The sequence below is a fragment of the Nymphaea colorata genome, chromosome 14 (genome assembly GCF_008831285.2).
Source record: "Nymphaea colorata isolate Beijing-Zhang1983 chromosome 14, ASM883128v2, whole genome shotgun sequence".
Lineage (NCBI taxonomy): Eukaryota > Viridiplantae > Streptophyta > Magnoliopsida > Nymphaeales > Nymphaeaceae > Nymphaea > Nymphaea colorata.
Window position 1 is genome coordinate 4,953,922 of NC_045151.1, and position 17,260 is coordinate 4,971,181.

The following is a 17,260-nucleotide window of genomic DNA, read 5'->3' on the forward strand; positions in this document are numbered from 1 at the left end:
AAAAAACAAAGGTTTTTATGAACCAGAATTCCATAAAGGGAGGAAACCATATGCACTATTGCAAGATTTAAAACTGTTACCATTGTTGATAGCAAGCCAATTGAGGAAATAGAATGCTCCAGTTATGCAAGTTATAAGTTTGTTGAAAGATTTTCTTTGAGATTTTTAAGTCAACCACATATTGCGTGTAAAATAATGCAATTTCGTAGTTGGTGCAAGAGGATGTGAAACTTTATAAATTCAGTGACTTCAAAGGCTGGTGCATGAAAAGTTGACATACATGAACAATTGCTCAACATGATCATCAAATGCTGATAACTAGATAGAAGAGCACAGCTTTATCATTTGTTACAAGCAATCGGTTGCATCATTCAGTCAGTGATGAATGCGATTTGTCAGGTGACGCATGAAAAAATGAACATTAATGTATATGAAAAGGGTGTGAGAGATGATCGATGAAGCTGTACATTTAACGATAAATAAGAAATAGTTGGGCGATGCATGAGAAAATGAACTTTTAATTTTATAAATGTGAATGATTGTTCACATGATCATCAAAAGCTTATGCACGGAAAAAAGAGTGCAATTATTGGTTTTTCATGGGCAATGGCCTATGGAACTATTCAATAGGTGATGAATTTGTATGCGCTAGCAGTGCATAAAAAGACAGAGGAATCAATATCTATTGACGAGAGTATACATGATGATTTATGAATCTACCCACTCAATGATGCATGAGAACAGGTGGGCGATGCATGGAAAAACAAACTTCTAATGAGCAAAACATGAATTATTACAAATCATTATCACCAATAGGTGATGCATGGACAGAAGTGCCATTACTGTTTTGATATGAAGTATGACTGATGAAACTATTGTTTTGACATAAAGTATGACATGATGAATGCCAATAGTATGACTGCATGAAAGAATGAATGAATAATGTCTGTTGACGTGTATAATTAATACATGAAATGTTGACAAATGTGGACAAATATCTAAAATGGGCAAGTGATCAATATTTTGTTCATGAAAGATTGAAACCATCTGCACTATCGTCATGTTTTAAAGGTGGATTAAACATTCTCATGATGGCAATGAATGGACAAAAGGAGATTCGCTCAAACTGAACGAGCAAATACTGAATTGGCAATGTAGCGGACATGGGCTTCAAGTGCTATCCCATGCAGACAAAGCAAACATATGCCCGCACTGCTTAAGGGCATCCGAAGTTCCAAATTGCACTTGCACAACAAAAAGTAGCCTAGGAGAGGGCTGGAGATTTCAACCAGGTGCAGCCTTTGACCTAGTTCGTGCACATCCATCCTTAGCAGGGATCCATGTATATGGCTACCTAATTAGGCCATGCCTGCATGGGTCCAACTATAAGCCAACTGAGCTGATAAGGGGTTGCACCATCCACCAAACACTTTCCCAATTTGCAATGTGTTATGATACCTTGGCCGGTCCCACAACATCCACACATGTGCATGGGTCACAATAGGCCACCATAGAAGTCTTCACCAAATTAAGGAGAAACGTTAGATTGCCAAATGGAGAAACTTGCTATTGGAAATAAGGACAGGGCACTCGAGAAGGCATATTGGTAAGTTTTTTGAGTAGTTATACGTATGCTCTAGTCCAGGTCTTTGTGTATTGAGACTCTATGATATTAATGAATGAAGAACTATTAGGTGCAACAATGAAAGAACACTGGGGGAGTTACACCACAAGGTGAACAGTTATTCCTCTAGCAACCCAATAAAAGGGTGTATCCCTCGACCCAAAGAGCCTAGATTAGCATCGAGCCACAGTGAACTTTAGTAATGAATAACTAACTTGGTTAGACTAATGCTAGCTGTTGCTGGCTCGAGCACTTGTCGACAATAGAGAGCCTTGAATACGCTAGCCAAAACTCTGCCATGATGATTGCATAATGAGGTGATACAAGTAGTTAGTACTAGCTCGTTTAAGGTGGGTGTGTGTTGAGCACGTCAATGCGTTAGCAACCCCTAGCCTGGCTAGCCATAAATCTATGGGATCCAAAGTAAGACCTTGGTGGCACAGTTAGACATAGGTGTTAGTCGACTTTCTTGTGTGCGGGATTTGGTGGCCAATTGTTTGATGCAAACACCGAAGAATCTTTACACTATGGTCACTGTTTGCAACTAGACCTGGCTGAGTAAGGTCATGCTAAGTTTCTAGCTTGTGAGCAATAAGCTAGGCAGAACATAGTTACCTCTGTCCTTCTAGCTTACTTATCGGGAGTACTGGACATGCACAACAACGGAAATCCATTATCACGTTTTCTTTAGGGGGAGTTTGATATATTTAGAATCAAAATGCTCATTTTTTAAGAAATTATATAATTATTAAACAAACATGGTATTTTGTTTCCAAAATTAAGAAACTAAAACTTAGAATTTTGATTCCATTCCAATTTAAAGAGAAATTGTGATTCTGCAATTTCATTAACAAAATTCCAAACCATCAAATGCCCCCTAAAAATACAAGCTAGGAACGTTCTCAGACTCCCAAACTCAGATTTCTAAAAGGGATTGGCAAGTCATCCACCATGCCACCAACCAAAACTCTGGTTTTGAAAGAAATGCTTCTCAATCAATTTTAAAGGAAAGCATTGAGTTGGAAATGTTTGACCGTTGGTCATGTCATCATGCCTCCTGTTGCCTGCAACATCTTCCCAAACTAGGTGCGTACAACTTTACAATTGTTTTTTGTGTTCAATGAAAACAATTTTTTCTGCCCTCCTGTCTGGGAAAGAAAAAACAAAAGGTCTGGTTTTAAAAAGTAATTTGGGTCGTGACAATGTTACCCAATATAATAAAATATATATAATTTGATGGGAATCCATGCTGATTGCTGAGTCGTAATCGAACGAATAGTATAAACGGGTTCTAGTACATCGGGTCACCGACCCGAACCGGAGCTATTGACAAAAGGGAAGGGATGAGTCCGGACGCGCGCGTGCCGTTTCTCCGACCCACTTTCTCCTGCGGTTTCCTTTTTCTTATATAGGGACGACGGCAGAGGAGAGAGAGAAAGAGGAAGGGGAAGACGCCCCGTCTCTTCCTCTCCATCGCTACTCCCTCCCTCCCTCTTATGTCGCCAGCTGCCAACTATCATCAGCGTTTCTGTCGATACTGATGGACGCGAAGCCGCCGCTCCCCTCTTCTGCCTCTGCCTCTGCAGGAGGTGTTCTCTCTCTCTCTCTCTCTCTCTCTCTCTCTCTCTCTCTCCCTCCACGACGGGTTGTATTTCCCGATTTATGGATCTGCGTACTCGCGTTCATGGCGGGTTTATATTGATTGAGGAGACATGGTTGGAAGATTGACCGACCGTTTTTTCTTCTAGGAGCTGTATCGACCGCATAATTTATAGATTGACCCGATAAGTATATCGGTGGGTTGACGGATGACGTTATTTTGTCCTATTTTCTTTGTGTTAATTCTTGAGCTGACTTGTAGATCATAGAAATCGATCAAGGGTGAGTTGTGGGGTCTGATGGTATTGTTGTTGATTATATGAGCTTTCCGGATCTGTAATTCTCACGGGGGTTAAAAGGAAAGGATGTAGGAATCAGTTGCTTTTGATAATTTCTTAGGGGTAATGGATGTTGAAGAATCTATCGGATTCAATGATGGCTAGACAGCGGGCCTCTTAATCCTTTCGATTGTCGCTTCTTTTTGCTGTACTTTGTAGTAAGTCCTTCAGTCGATGCTATGTCTACCTTTTGTAATTCTGACCTCTGTTAGTGTTTTAGGGTGACGTGAGGGTTCCTTTTTCCTGTCATTGCTACTACTTTCCTGTAATTTGTTCCTCATGCTTTCTAACGTAAGTGTGACTATTTCTTGCGCTTCCTTTTCCTCTTCTTTTCCTTGACCTTCTATGTATAAGGAACGTGAAGATGTTAGTGTTTTTCTACCCCAGTTGGCTCACAGACCACATGAGAGGGAGTGGAAAAATGTGGGGCATTGATAGTCATGATTGTAAGACTCCCCTCTACTTTTCTCTTCATTTGGGATTAAGTTCTTCGTTGAGCAGGCTCCACCCCTTTAATCGTTTAAGGGGAAGGGAAGATATCGCGAGGCATCTACATATGGACGAGAAACAGAAGCATCACCTTGTTTATATTTAGAAAATGAAAAAAAGCAACGTAATTGGAACGTTATTGTTCGTACGAAGAGTGAAACTAGCGGATGAACCTAGTTATTACTAGATTGAAAATTGTCAACTATGTACCCGAGCTTATATTGCTAAGGAAAACTATATTCTTTGGGCTCCTTGCGGACCTTCTTCAAAGGATTTTGCAATTGCATATTGTATTTTGTGCTATTAGGCGTTTCTCCATTTCATGTAGAAAATTTTTTATTTATCCATGCCTGGATAACATGTACAGAAAATTTTGAAATGAATAAAAGCTCTTAGATTATAGGTCAATGTCTTATTACGAGTGATTACAGGAACAAAAAGGTGCTGCAATAGATGATGCTGGGTAGTGTAAAATCTGTTCTCTTAAGTAGTTAAAGGAGTCAGTGACTGGAATTGATTGACCACCACGAACAATGAAGTGTGGAAGACGAGAAAAGGGTGAATGATGGTTAAAAATATGTCACAAATGAGAAGTCAGCCTTGGATTTAACTCGTTTGACTTTCCACCTTTGTTAATTGGCACGAAAAGTACTAGGTGAACAACATAAAGACCATTTAGTAGTTAGTACAGTAATAGTTGCTTTCATTTATTCACTCTATGAAGCATTTCTCGTTCTTCATGTGAATACTCTTTATTATGAAGCAAATCTTCTATCTTGATTCCTTTCCCCTTCAACAACAGCGTGACATAAATAGTTTGTTTGTCTCAGACATGAACATTTTGACTCTCTCTCTCTCTCTTTTACATAAAATGTGTTCGTTACAAATTTGAATGTTGCTGCAGGTAGCTTACCACCTCCGAAACCTTGGGAACGTGGGAGTAATTTGTCTGGCCCCACTCCTTTCAAACCTTCAGCCCCTGGCAAAACAAGTGATGTGGTTGAGGCATCAGGTACAGCTAAACCTGGGGAAGTTGTTACAAGCACTGAGAGCAGTAGCACTGTAAGCAGGGATGCTGTTGGGAGGCCTCTACCAACGAGGCCATGGCAACAAAACTATGGGAATAGCTATGGAGGTGCTGATTTTTGCTGTAATATTTTATTTTATATTTGCTGATTGGAGTGTTTTCTCACCATATTGAGTTCTATTAAACTTGATTAATGCAGGTTATAATTCTGGTATGAACTATAACTCAAATTATGGATCTGGAATGTATGGTTCATATGGTGGATATGGTGGTGGACTATATGGTGGAGGCCTTTATGGTAATAGCATGTACAGAGGCTATGGTAGTCCATATGGAGGTTCAGGACTTCTTGGTGGTGGGATGTATAACAGTGGATTTGGAGGGCCCATGGGAGGTTACGGTACAGGCGTTGGTGGTCCCTTTGGTCAGCAAGACCCAAATGATCCATTTGGACCACCTTCATCACCTCCAGGCTTTTGGGTTTCTTTTCTTCGTGTTGTAAGTAAATTAAATCCCATTCATTGCATTTCTGCATTTCATCATGACCATCATCATCATCGTCATCAAAGCCTTATTTCAACGTGTGACCTGCACCTATGTACATTCTGCAATTGACTGGGCTACTGGTTAACTTGTTGGTGTTCTAGAGGAACTTATCTTCTTTTCAGATAGAGCTTGTTTCAGATAGTATGTGTACTTTATCTATGTGAGCTTTCAAGCTTGTACTAGTTTCTTGAGATGATTGTCTTCAATGCAACCCTGAAGGAACACACGAATTGAAGCCCATCGTTTTCTAGTGAGTGAAATTGCTCATGAAATGAATTATATCTGATTCTCTTGGTACTTGTCAAGTCTTCTTTTCTTCAACATCTATTGAGCACCAGTATACGAACTTTTATTGCATAATTTTTTTGTGCAGGCAGCTTGTATTTTATGTTTCAAATTGTTTAATGCCCAGAAAAACTTTCTAATGTTTTCTCCATATAGTTGTTTGCGGATCGTGACAAACAAAGACATGACATCTGATAAACTGGAAGGCATTTTGCACTATGTGATTAGTATAGTGCAGCCAGCTACTGAGAAATGTTTATTGCTCCACATTGTCATTCGATCTGACTTTTGATTTCCTTTGTGATTCACCTCATAAACAGCAGATTTGGTAAGTAGTTCCCCGTACCTTGATCCACTTGTTTGCTTCAATCAAAAATTTTCTGCACCCTTGTCCAATTGAAGGCATGAGATGAAGATTTTTAGGCCATAGGGAGGAATGTGATCCATGCAGGCTGGTGAAAGCCAAAGATGGGTCTCTGTCATGAAGTCCATGTGGACCTTGTCATAAACTTTGGCAAGTGTGTACCTAACAATTGTGTGCCTCTTGCAACTCCATGTCATTGAGTTTGCAATCTTGTGTGGGCTATTGAAGTATGAGGAAAACTGTGGAGATTGATTAGTCATAATTGATCAAGGCCTATGCCACATAGGTACGGAGGCCGGTATAGGTATGGCGTACTACCATACACTGCTGTGAAAGGCTGGAAGAACCTGGACGGAGAAATCCACACACACACACACACATATATATTATATACACACACTCTGGTGCTTTGGACTTTGGAGCTCTTTCCAATCACGGTTGCCTGATGCATTCTATCGAGCGGTGTGTTGTGAGAGGCCGAAAGGTTTCTCTGTCTAAGACTAGATGGAGAAATCCAATATAAAAAGCCTTCTTCCAGTTTTGAATTGTCAAACAAGAACTTTATGTCATGGAATTCCATGCTCGATCTTATAGATACATATAGAATTATGTGGAAAATCATATTTTATGAAAGTCATATATACAACTTAGAGGGAGATCTTTCGTATCTTTCGAGATCCTCCCTACAATATGGGGTCAAAAAGCCGAAATAAGTATTGTGTAGGAAAGGCCCAAAGCCAATCCTAGGAAACAGTAAAGCTTCGTAGGGTTTTTCTGTGCAGGTGTAGGTAATCTGCATCTTCATAAACATGTCTATTTCACTAAACTTCTCTTGGAGGCAGTGCCTAGATCGTTACACCTTTCATATGGGTTGGAACTTACTTGACTAGGAATTTTGCTACCTTAAGACTGTTATGGTTACGGTCGCTGTTCACCGTTTCTTCAGTCGTCGGTGCCCCTATAATCAAGTCACCAACTTTCTTTGACCTTTGGCACTGAGTAGGCGTCAGCGCCATACATGGTCTTATGACTTTGCGGAGACCTATGTTTTTGGCAAATAGTCGTGCAGGCTTGGTCACTAAAGCCCTCTTTTTGAGGAGACACCCCTTCTCCCGCAGCTATGGGGCTATTTTCCCAAGTTCCTTACAGAGAGTTGTCTCATGACCCTAGATATATATATATACTTCTAAGCTTATTTTCATAAATGTAAAATTATTTATTTAATCCAAGAAAGGGAAATTCTGGACAAGCTCCACTTTATCCTATTGGAAAATGGCAAGCAACTGCTGTTGGCCAAGCATGTCTTATTTTACAATGTGAAAAAGGGGTCTCATGTCTCTGTCACAAACATTAGGTATGCTTCATCCTTTTTGTTATATATATATATATATATATATATATATATATATATATATAGAGAGAGAGAGAGAGAGAGAGAGAGAGTTCATAAAAGCTCTAGGTGGGCCTAAGTGGCAGAACCCAGAAAAAGCCTTGTGGGAAGGAGCACAAAGGTTTGGAGAAAAGTCTACCTCAATCAATGTATTAGTAAATAAAACCTATGTTGTCAAGGTGCCTAGGCCCTGCCTGGGCAATAGGCAGTGCCTAGCACCTAGGCAAAAAAGTTGACCTTTTTTTTAAAATTTTTTAGTTATGTTAATATCTCAAGTTATTTTGATTAACTATTACTAATATTTGAAATGTGAAGAGTAGTAATATAAACAAGCATAATCAACTTAAACAATAAAAAATTAATTGTTGACTTCATTGAATATGCAAAATCAATAGAAGAAGTTTAACATTATTCATTAAATGTAATCTAATACAAGGAACAAAAAAAAAATAATAATAATAAATCTAATCTCTAGAAGAAGGAATGTAAATCTGCAAGAAGGCTTTAATCCATCTCTACTTAAAGAAAGACATAAGATAATAAAAAAGACTAACAGCACATAATAGTATACATATAAGTACACAATTGTAACAATACATATAAGTACATCACCATTATAACTAATACATATAACATGTATCACAATACTACATTTTATATAACAAACTAATAGTATATACATATAATAGGTTCATGCAATACTATATAACTGATATCACAGACTGTACATAACAATATATACATATAACACGTATTACGATACATATAACAGGAATAACTAATTGTATTACAGTACAATTTAGTGTAATGGTATATACATATAAGTATATAACAAGTATAACAAATTAACAATACATATAACTATATGATATAAGCACGTGATATAACCATACAAATGAATACATATAACAGGCATGAGGTATCACAATACTATATAATGGACTAAGTGACCAATAGTATATACATATAACAGCATAATCAACACAACAATACACAAAAATACGTAATTAATACAAAACAAAGTACATAACAATATGTACTCAATTAAGAAACTTTAATTGAAAGGGAAGGTGACTTTTTACTTTCCCATGGACTAGGCGTGTTGGTGGCTAGGCCAGCCTAAGCGTCAACCATAGCCACAAATATCGTGCTCGGGAAAATATCGGCGACATTTTTCTCGGGTATTTTTTGGTGGAACGATTTTTCTTTGAAAATCTCGGCATATTTTTAAAAAAATATAAAAAAATCACATGCGACACCTTGAAAAAAAAACAGAACTTGAAATCTATTTTAGAACTAGGTGTAAAGCTTGCTGCTCGTCTATAAAGATAGTTAAAGACATTGTCACAAAAAATGCATATTGATTTAAAAAAATGTGTTAAATACGTGAAAAATAAGTCAGCCGTATAAAACGGCAATTAGACGTGTTTTTTTTTTAAATGCCAGAAAATAAAAACGTGAAAAAAGGTGTATTGTAAGCGTTTTTGCGTGTTTTTTGTATTTTTATTGATCTTTATTTTTTTACAATTTTCAGGATTTATTAAATGTTTTAAATTTTTTAAAAATTTGCTGAGATTTTTCTGAGATATTCTCGAGATATACAACTTTGCCGTATTATACTCGAGAAATCCTTCGCCGTGTAATACCCATGCACAATATATATGACAATGGTTACTTCGCCATATAATACCCATGCACAATATATATGACAATGGTTAAAAGACAAGACCAGGTGGGAGTGAAGGGAAATCTACAAATAAGATTTAAAAAAAAAACTATAAAAAATAAAACCTACCACAGGTGGTTTCATTAAAGAACAGCAACACCCAATCCCTATCAAGGTGGGAAAAGAGGGCTTGGAAACCCTAATCCTCTTTTCCCTTTGTACCATTAAAAAGAAGAAAAGAGTTCAAAACTGCCCTTTTAAAACTTTTCGTTTACAAAAACTACCCCTTTTAAAAGGAAATGGAGCACGCGCAGGTTAAAGTTTTAAAATTTTTCAAAAAATGCCAAGAATGCTCCTTCTTGACCGCAGTTTTAAACAGCGACGAAAAAAAGCATGATAAAATCACGTTTTTATCATGATAAAATTGTGTTTTTATTGCGATAAAAACATTATATATATTTTTTGGCAATACTTTGAAAATATTGTGGTATTTTGCCTTTTTTTGTTTTTTTGATTTTGTTATCATAAATATCGTGATATTTTCGAATATATTGTGATTTTTGTGGCAGACTTAGGCGGGTGTGGACTCATGCTTAATTCATGCTTGGCGACTTAACAACATAGAATAAAACACAAAAAAGTTTAATTTTAAGGGTTAACCAGTGACAACATGAAAACACCTCATTTAGGTGTTTTTTGCCCACTGCCCAATGCCTACTTAACTAGTCACAACATGGACGGCCAAACTTTTGTGTACGTGAATGAAACAAGGGACAATAGAATCAAAGGGAGCAAGGGAGCATGATAAAGTTAAAAGAAAAGATAAAAAGATAAGTGCAGTTCAACTTGACCCCCTATTTGGTCTATGTTTGATTTTAAGTGCCATTTGGCTAGTTGTTTGCGGACCTAAGGGGTTCAATTTAGCTGGTCAGATCAGCAACTGGTAAAAGGCCAGTCTCTGGTTCAACTCAGTAGGCAGCAATGGTTCAACTCAGTAGGCAGCAATTCTTTGTGCAAGCTAACACAAACCTAGACTTTTGGGGCAAGAGGAAAAGAAGATAGGTAAAGAAGCTGGACTTCTCCTTTGCAACTGGTTGTTCAGCTATTCATGATTCTGATTGCTGTGGTTCTTCAACTTCTCTCATTTTGTTAAAATATTGCAAGAAATATATACAGTTTCCCTTTCATTAGTAAAATGATGTCTAACTGTTAGTTTTGCATATTGTCTCCATTTTCTATATTAATACAATCGAACAAATGTTAGACCTAAATAGACATGTGGCTGGGTAGGTCTCATGTGCTAGAAACTTCTTTGAATGGACAACTTGTTTAAAATTTGGGGACTAGTTGAAATGAATTTTATAGTTCTCTTGTTATTATCTGGCTACATAACTTTTGCATTGTTCACTAACAAATGTATTGTGCTTCATGTAAGAAGCATCCACAATCTTTATGTGTCATATTTTGTAGTGAATTACATTTTCATGTCCAATACCTACTGCAAACTATCAGCAGTTTATCACTAAGGTGGGAAGGAGTTCTTCCTAGTTTTTTGTGAGCCTGCCAAGAACATTTATATCTTTATCAATGTGCTTGTGGAGGTTGTTTGATTGCAGAACACTGCATTCATGGGCGTTGTGTTTTGTGGGGCTTACATTGCGACAAATGACAGATGTGGTGTTCCATGTGTTCCAAGCCTGTCGAATCGAGCAGGTGGAACTCCAGGAATGGAACATTTCCTGGCATCTCAGTTAGCAAAAAACCATAGGCCTTGCGAGCATGGTCCTGCTTTCTTTTTTTCTTTTGGTTTTCTGCCACTCCTTGAGAATGCCAACCACTATGCCTTGGAGGGACAACACCATGGGAAGCCTTGGTGTTTGAACTGGTACAGTTGGAACTTGATCAAGGTTCACCTGCCGAACACCCCTCACAATTACACTCTTGCACCTGTATGGTCCCAGTTCCTGCTTTTGTAGAGCTATCAACAGAATTCTTCATTTTTTCATCTTCTATTATGAAATAAGTATTTCATAGAGTGACAGAAATCATAGAAAGAAAAAACGAAACACCTCAGCTAAAATCAATGGCAGTGACAGACTTTGAAGTATCATTCATTGCTTGATGTGTGCCCATGTGAAACTAGTGTTAGAGCCTGGGATTTCTTCAGTGTAAAGTTTTTTATTTTCTTATTTCAGATGCACGGGGTAGTTACGTTCTTTGGACGGATTTCCATCCTTATTGACCAGAACACCCAAGCATTCCATATGTTTATGACAGCACTTCTGCAGGTAAATCAAGTGAATTTCAATGTACTGGTTGAAAACGAAATTGGACCTTGTTTTGATTTTGCTTGTCTTGCTTTTGTGTGTAGCTATTTGATCGTGGGGGTTTATTATATGGGGAGCTTGCTAGATTTGTATTGCGATTGTTTGGGATCAGAACAAAGCCTAGGAGCCGACCTCCATCAGGGTCCGGCATGCTTCCTGGCCCAGATGTCCAAGGACATGGCCTCCTCATGCAGGGAACAAAGGCTGCGTCGAACTCATGGGATAATGTGTGGGAGGATGATGCTAGTAAACCAAGATAAAGGAGTTGATGCAGAATGATCGGGCAGATTCAAAAGCAAATCCATCACTTTCAGCCAAGCTATGAAAGTACTGGCAAGAACAGTTTCCTACTGCAAAATTGGAAGGAGATCTATGCCGCTGGTATTCTCCTGCTCCTTCCGTGTGTCGCTTTAGCATGTTAGAGAATCAGTAGCACCATGATGATTCACTTGTGCATCATTAAGTGTCTGGGTCTATATGACTGCAAATATATTTCTGCTCTTAAATTGGTGAGATATGTAAAGTGAATACTAGTGGTTGGTTTATTTGGTATGTGTAGTCGCATATGAGCATAATATGTACCTGATACACTGATGGCCGCTGTTTTGTCCTTATATTTTGGAGGTGTTCTCTGATAATAAATAAACGGGTAAGCAGGCGTGATATCATTTGTTGGCGATGTTTTGCCACTATCGGAAAGTTGGCCTTGCCGGAGGTTATGCGTTTTGATTATGTGCTCTAAGCACGAATTGAACTTAAACTCACGGAAGCAACATAGCGCTGCTTCGACATCTTTCAAACCCATGCACGAATTAAGAGGAGCTATTGGACAATGTCTCGTGAGATCCGAAGATCTACCCTGTGAACTTTTTCCCTAAAAAATAACGTAGCGCCTATAAATCAACGAAATCATTTCTGAAATGGCTTCATTTCTTCGTTCGCTATAAATCTGGTTCCTATTATTATAGAACTCGTCATGTAGGGAATAATAGGTTATTCTCTTTTGTAAATCATGTTGACCTAGAGAAGCTAAAGCATAATCTAAATGGCCCCTACCATCACCAAACAAGCAAACTATGGGATCGGCGTATGATAACAACGCCATAACCCGACTAACCCGTGTTTTCCCTGAGGTTCCAGTTGCAAGTGTACATGTGCCGCATGGGTATCTGGGCTATGAAAATACAAGCAATAAGAAAATTAAATATCATTTCCAATGCAAGGCTAGATAAACTAAAATATCATTTCAAATGCCACCCGATGAACCGATGGATATGGGAAAATATGTTCAAGAACGTGAACATCAAAACTGCTCAACTCAGCCAGTACTGACCGAAGCGGATGTAATTTTGGATACTTAATTTAATCAAACATGCGACCCTTGTTACCATTTCTCCTCCCCAGTACTTTATCTCTGTCTGTTCTCCTGGAATGATGGTGCAATAAAGGAACTCTGTACAGCGTCAAAATTTATATTTGACAGATGATTACAAGAAATTTTTGAAAACATATTCCCGCCTCTTTGGAACTGCAGAAAAGCACAGAAAAACAAATTGCAATCATTAATCTCGATAGGTCCACATGGTCAACTTTGTTATTCAATATTCAGAATAACAAGATTGATATTCTCCGATCTTGACCTGCAGAAATGGCACAACTCAACAATGAGAGCAGCATATTGAAGCGTTTGGGGTTAAAAAGGATAAAAACAAAAGAAAACAGACTAATGTAATGCTGTAGAAAGATTTCAATACAAACAAAAAGTATGCAAGAACTTGATCGGCTACAGATGAATACCGGCAATGTCCACCTCTATCCGGGCATTAGTTGCATGTAGTCCTTCAAAAGGCATACGCATCAATAGCTATAAGCCTTGGCCGACTGCAAGCAAGCAAAAATGTGTAAACAGGTAAACTAGGATAGTTAACGAATTTCTAAAGGTGGCACTGAAAAGGAGAGAAGCAAAAAGAAGACAGATAGCCAACCTCGGCAACAAATTCATTTTTGACCCGAGATACATGATTCTATGCGTTCAAGTAGATGCACTTTTAGAGCTTGTGGAATTTGAGAATTGAAGGTTGCCTTGGCATCGGATATCAAAAGTGGCCTGCAATGAAATGATGATGTGAAATCAAAATATTCGAACAGCCATAAGAAAACAATTTGGACTGTGACAACAAGCAACGTCATATTTTTCATCACAAAATGATGCACGACAATCTCAAAGGACTAACAGTCTTAACTCCACTCAGCAATGTAAAACCTTTCAACTTTCTGGTCTCATTATTGGTACCATCATAAAATGTTCAATAAGTATATCAAGAGAATCAAAATACAGGTACTTTCTTCTAACACGTGGAAAGAAATACCACAAAATTGCTTAATCACCCTTCTAAATATATGTATAATGCCCAGCCTTCGTGGTGCGTCCAGTTTTATTTTCCATCGCACCTTTTAAAGCAAATGTTGAAATTTGACTTTAACATGTCAGCATTTTTTTATACATTTTTTTCCAGTAGAAAGAGCTGGATCTTGGCTAACTAATGGTCCCGTTTGGGAGAAAAAGAGATTGCATAAGCTCAGTAAAATCCCAGTTGTATCCAGAGACATGAAAGGAGTTACAGGAAAATGAGGATAAAGGTGTAATTATGCAGGGATAGACTAGTAATTTGTTAATGACAGGATAAAGGATGTTAAGCAGGATTATAATCATTCAAATTGAGTGACTGAATAAGATAGTTAATCAATGATGTAAGTTAGATAATCGTCAGGAGTAAATTAATTAAACAAAATTGCATGTTATTGGGTATCAACCTTAAGAGGACACACTGGGCAACTGGGCCCCTGCCAACCACCTCCTTAAACCATTCTAAATAGGGGAAATGGGGGTTCAGCAAAACGACCCCCTTGAGCCCCCTTGAGGAAAGAGAAAGAGAAAAGATAGAAAGAGGGAGAGAAGTATAGAAAGAAGGGAAGAAGAAGAGAGGAGGAACAGAAGAGGGTGAAAAGGAAGAGCAAGGAGAGTCTGGCGTGCAAGGGTTAGAGGCATTTGAACTCAAGTATGGCCTAGTTTTTTTCGGTTGTTTTTCAGATAGATCAGGGTTTCCAAGATTTTGAGCAAGGGAGTAGGGTTTTGACGTCGGGTTTTAAGAACCCATTAGAATTGATGCTTGATTCATTGATTCCAAAAAAGAACTCAAGAGAATTATGCTCGTTCTTGATGAGCCCACGTCCCAAACCCTAGGTCATGCCCCAATCTAGGGGGGACGGGTTGAGTTAGGGTTTGTAGGAATGGCATGCACCACTCCTATAGGTGTGGCCAGCCATGACTGGCCACTGATTGTTATTTCTTGCGCCTTTGAATGTACGAAGTATGGATCATTGCTATAGCAAATACCATCAGGGTTGGACACTGCAGGATAGCTAGAATTTGTGGATTTTCAGAGTCTACCCTAACTACAAGTATACAAGTTTAAGAGATTGGGTGGTTCCCATAGGCAGCCACCTGCACCAATGGGTATGTTTACTCCTCTCTGGTGTGTGGCCATGATACCATGGTTGTCTAACACGCAAGAGTGTAGAAATGGGAGTTTTGTCCATGTTCAATCATGGGCCATTAACTAGATAATTGACACCAATTGCTGAATGGTGCACTGTGATCACCTACACCACTTCGAACGTGCATTATCTTAGGAAATAACCACTGCATTTGATTTTTGTTTATGGACGCGGAAGGCGTGGCCTGAACGAGAAGTTTAGGTTATGATTGTCGTGGGCATGATGTGCCTTGCCTGACATTAAGCCGCGCACAGACTTTGAAATTTGACTGCTTCTATATGGTTATGGCTTCTAATCTATGATGAAGGTTGCCTAGCTTTTAGCTTTTGGCATACATGTTCAGCTGACAGCTGTGGAGATTGCTGGATTGTACAGAATACTGTATAGTGGAACGAACTGCAATACATGGTATGAAGGATTATAATTCTATTAATTTTGTTGTATATGATACGTGTGATTTGATTGATACTTGACTGTTTGTTGTGTGATTGTTTATCATGAGAATGATGATGGCATAGACAATGGTCTAAGGCAGGGTTAGTTTCTGATATTCTGACAGACTGGATGCCAATTGAGCCCATCATAAAAGGGGTCTAGGCAGATCAGGGGCCCGAGGTTAGATTCTATTCCATTCTGTTCCTTTGATATGATGGGGTTACTCCTTAGGCTTCTCTCTCAGGCTATTCATGAGGAGCCAGTCCCCATCATATGACAGCAGGGAGTGCTAGTTTTGCTGCTATTGAAGCCTACATTGAGCTCGCATTTCTGTCCTGGAGTCATGGATGGGTTTATCCCCAACCACTTCACATTGATTCGTTCTGTATCGGCAGTAAGCTACCACAATTGTCCTCTGGTCCTAATCACCCTTTAAGAGTCACCATCTCCCGTTACTCGGGACTAGTCGGGAATGTGTGTTCTGTATGAAATTGTAGTGGTGTTTGCCTAATTACTGTGTCACACTTTGCACATATATCTGTTGCTCTTTCTCATAGATGCAAATTGACTATAGTGGGAATCAGTCTAAGTTATCTAAATGATAGATTGTTGAAGCTAGGCCCCATTCAGAGTTTATCTAATGATTTGAATTAATCTTTTCCTTTTTTTTTTTTTTTTGGTTCTCACTAGGCAGATGATCATGGTGCAAGTTCGAGAACAGGGCGATTTTGGGAGAGAAGATGATGCCATCCTTTTGGCCTCACGTTTTTTGTTTGGGAGACTTTTCATATACATAGTACCCACTAGTTGGCTTGAGGTGTGATAATTGTGTATAAAACAATGTTTGTATGAAAGTGTTCATATCTATGTTATATAGCCACAAATGTCTTCTTGGGTTTTTATCAGCAATGTTTTTCTTGGATATTTTTAAACAAAGTTGTTTCTTTAAGAAAAATCTTGAAGTTTTTTAAAAAAAATCAAATATTCAAAATATTAGGTAAAAATAAGTAAATGAGAAATTAATAGAAGACATAACAATATCTTGTTAAAAGATAAAAATGATAAGTAATACATAAAACAATGAAACAAAAAAAGAAAAAAAGGGAAACAGAAAACGAAAACAAAAAAATGAAAAAAACCCATTTTAAACTTATTTTTTAATTTTTTGCGTATTTTTTCTATTTTTTCATTAATGTAACGATATTTTTGAAAACATCACAATGTTTGTAGTTATGCACTTATGGTATGATATAATGTTATCTAAAATGCACAATCTTATCTTGCATTGGTGTACACCTGTCACTCCTTTAATCTAGAGCACCTTATCTGCTTAGGATAGGTCGTGCTATGTGCCAATTATTGTAGACAACTTATTTGTTCATGTAGGACAGGTCAAGTTATATACTAATTATATAGATAAAAAATTTCATTATTGTATGTACACTTCTTTTGGTGGAGTACCCATACCGGTATGGCCGTACCCGGTACGGTGGTACGGCCCGGTACGTTTGGATCTGGTTTGAGTCGGAACCAGATCCAAACTGTATTATAACTAAAAAGTAAAAAGAAAATGACTTGACTTGATCCTTTATTTTTTTTTTTTTTACTTGCA

The 17,260-nt window shown here is 38.1% G+C and overlaps 2 protein-coding genes across 2 annotated transcripts in view; one reads left to right on the forward strand and one right to left on the reverse strand.

Moving 5' to 3' along the window:
* Nucleotides 1-3,006: 3,006 nt before the first annotated feature.
* Nucleotides 3,007-12,323, forward strand: LOC116267521 (peroxisomal membrane protein 13). The gene is made up of 5 exons (XM_031649281.2): nucleotides 3,007-3,213; nucleotides 4,955-5,185; nucleotides 5,277-5,575; nucleotides 11,524-11,616; nucleotides 11,700-12,323. Exons 1-5 carry the CDS (start codon nucleotides 3,165-3,167, stop codon nucleotides 11,913-11,915), a joined length of 888 nt encoding a protein of 295 aa, XP_031505141.1. The 5' UTR covers nucleotides 3,007-3,164; the 3' UTR covers nucleotides 11,916-12,323.
* Nucleotides 12,324-12,880: 557 nt separating this feature from the next.
* LOC116267593 (ubiquitin carboxyl-terminal hydrolase 25) overlaps nucleotides 12,881-17,260 on the reverse strand; it is a 16,528-nt gene continuing 12,148 nt past the window's right edge. Inside the window, exons 8-10 of the mRNA XM_031649420.2 lie at nucleotides 13,641-13,762; nucleotides 13,453-13,536; nucleotides 12,881-13,295 (exon numbers count right to left, since the gene is read on the reverse strand). Coding sequence (XP_031505280.1) covers nucleotides 13,654-13,762 — 109 coding nt within the window. The 3' untranslated portion in view covers nucleotides 12,881-13,295; nucleotides 13,453-13,536; nucleotides 13,641-13,653. The remainder of the gene's footprint in view (nucleotides 13,296-13,452; nucleotides 13,537-13,640; nucleotides 13,763-17,260) is intronic.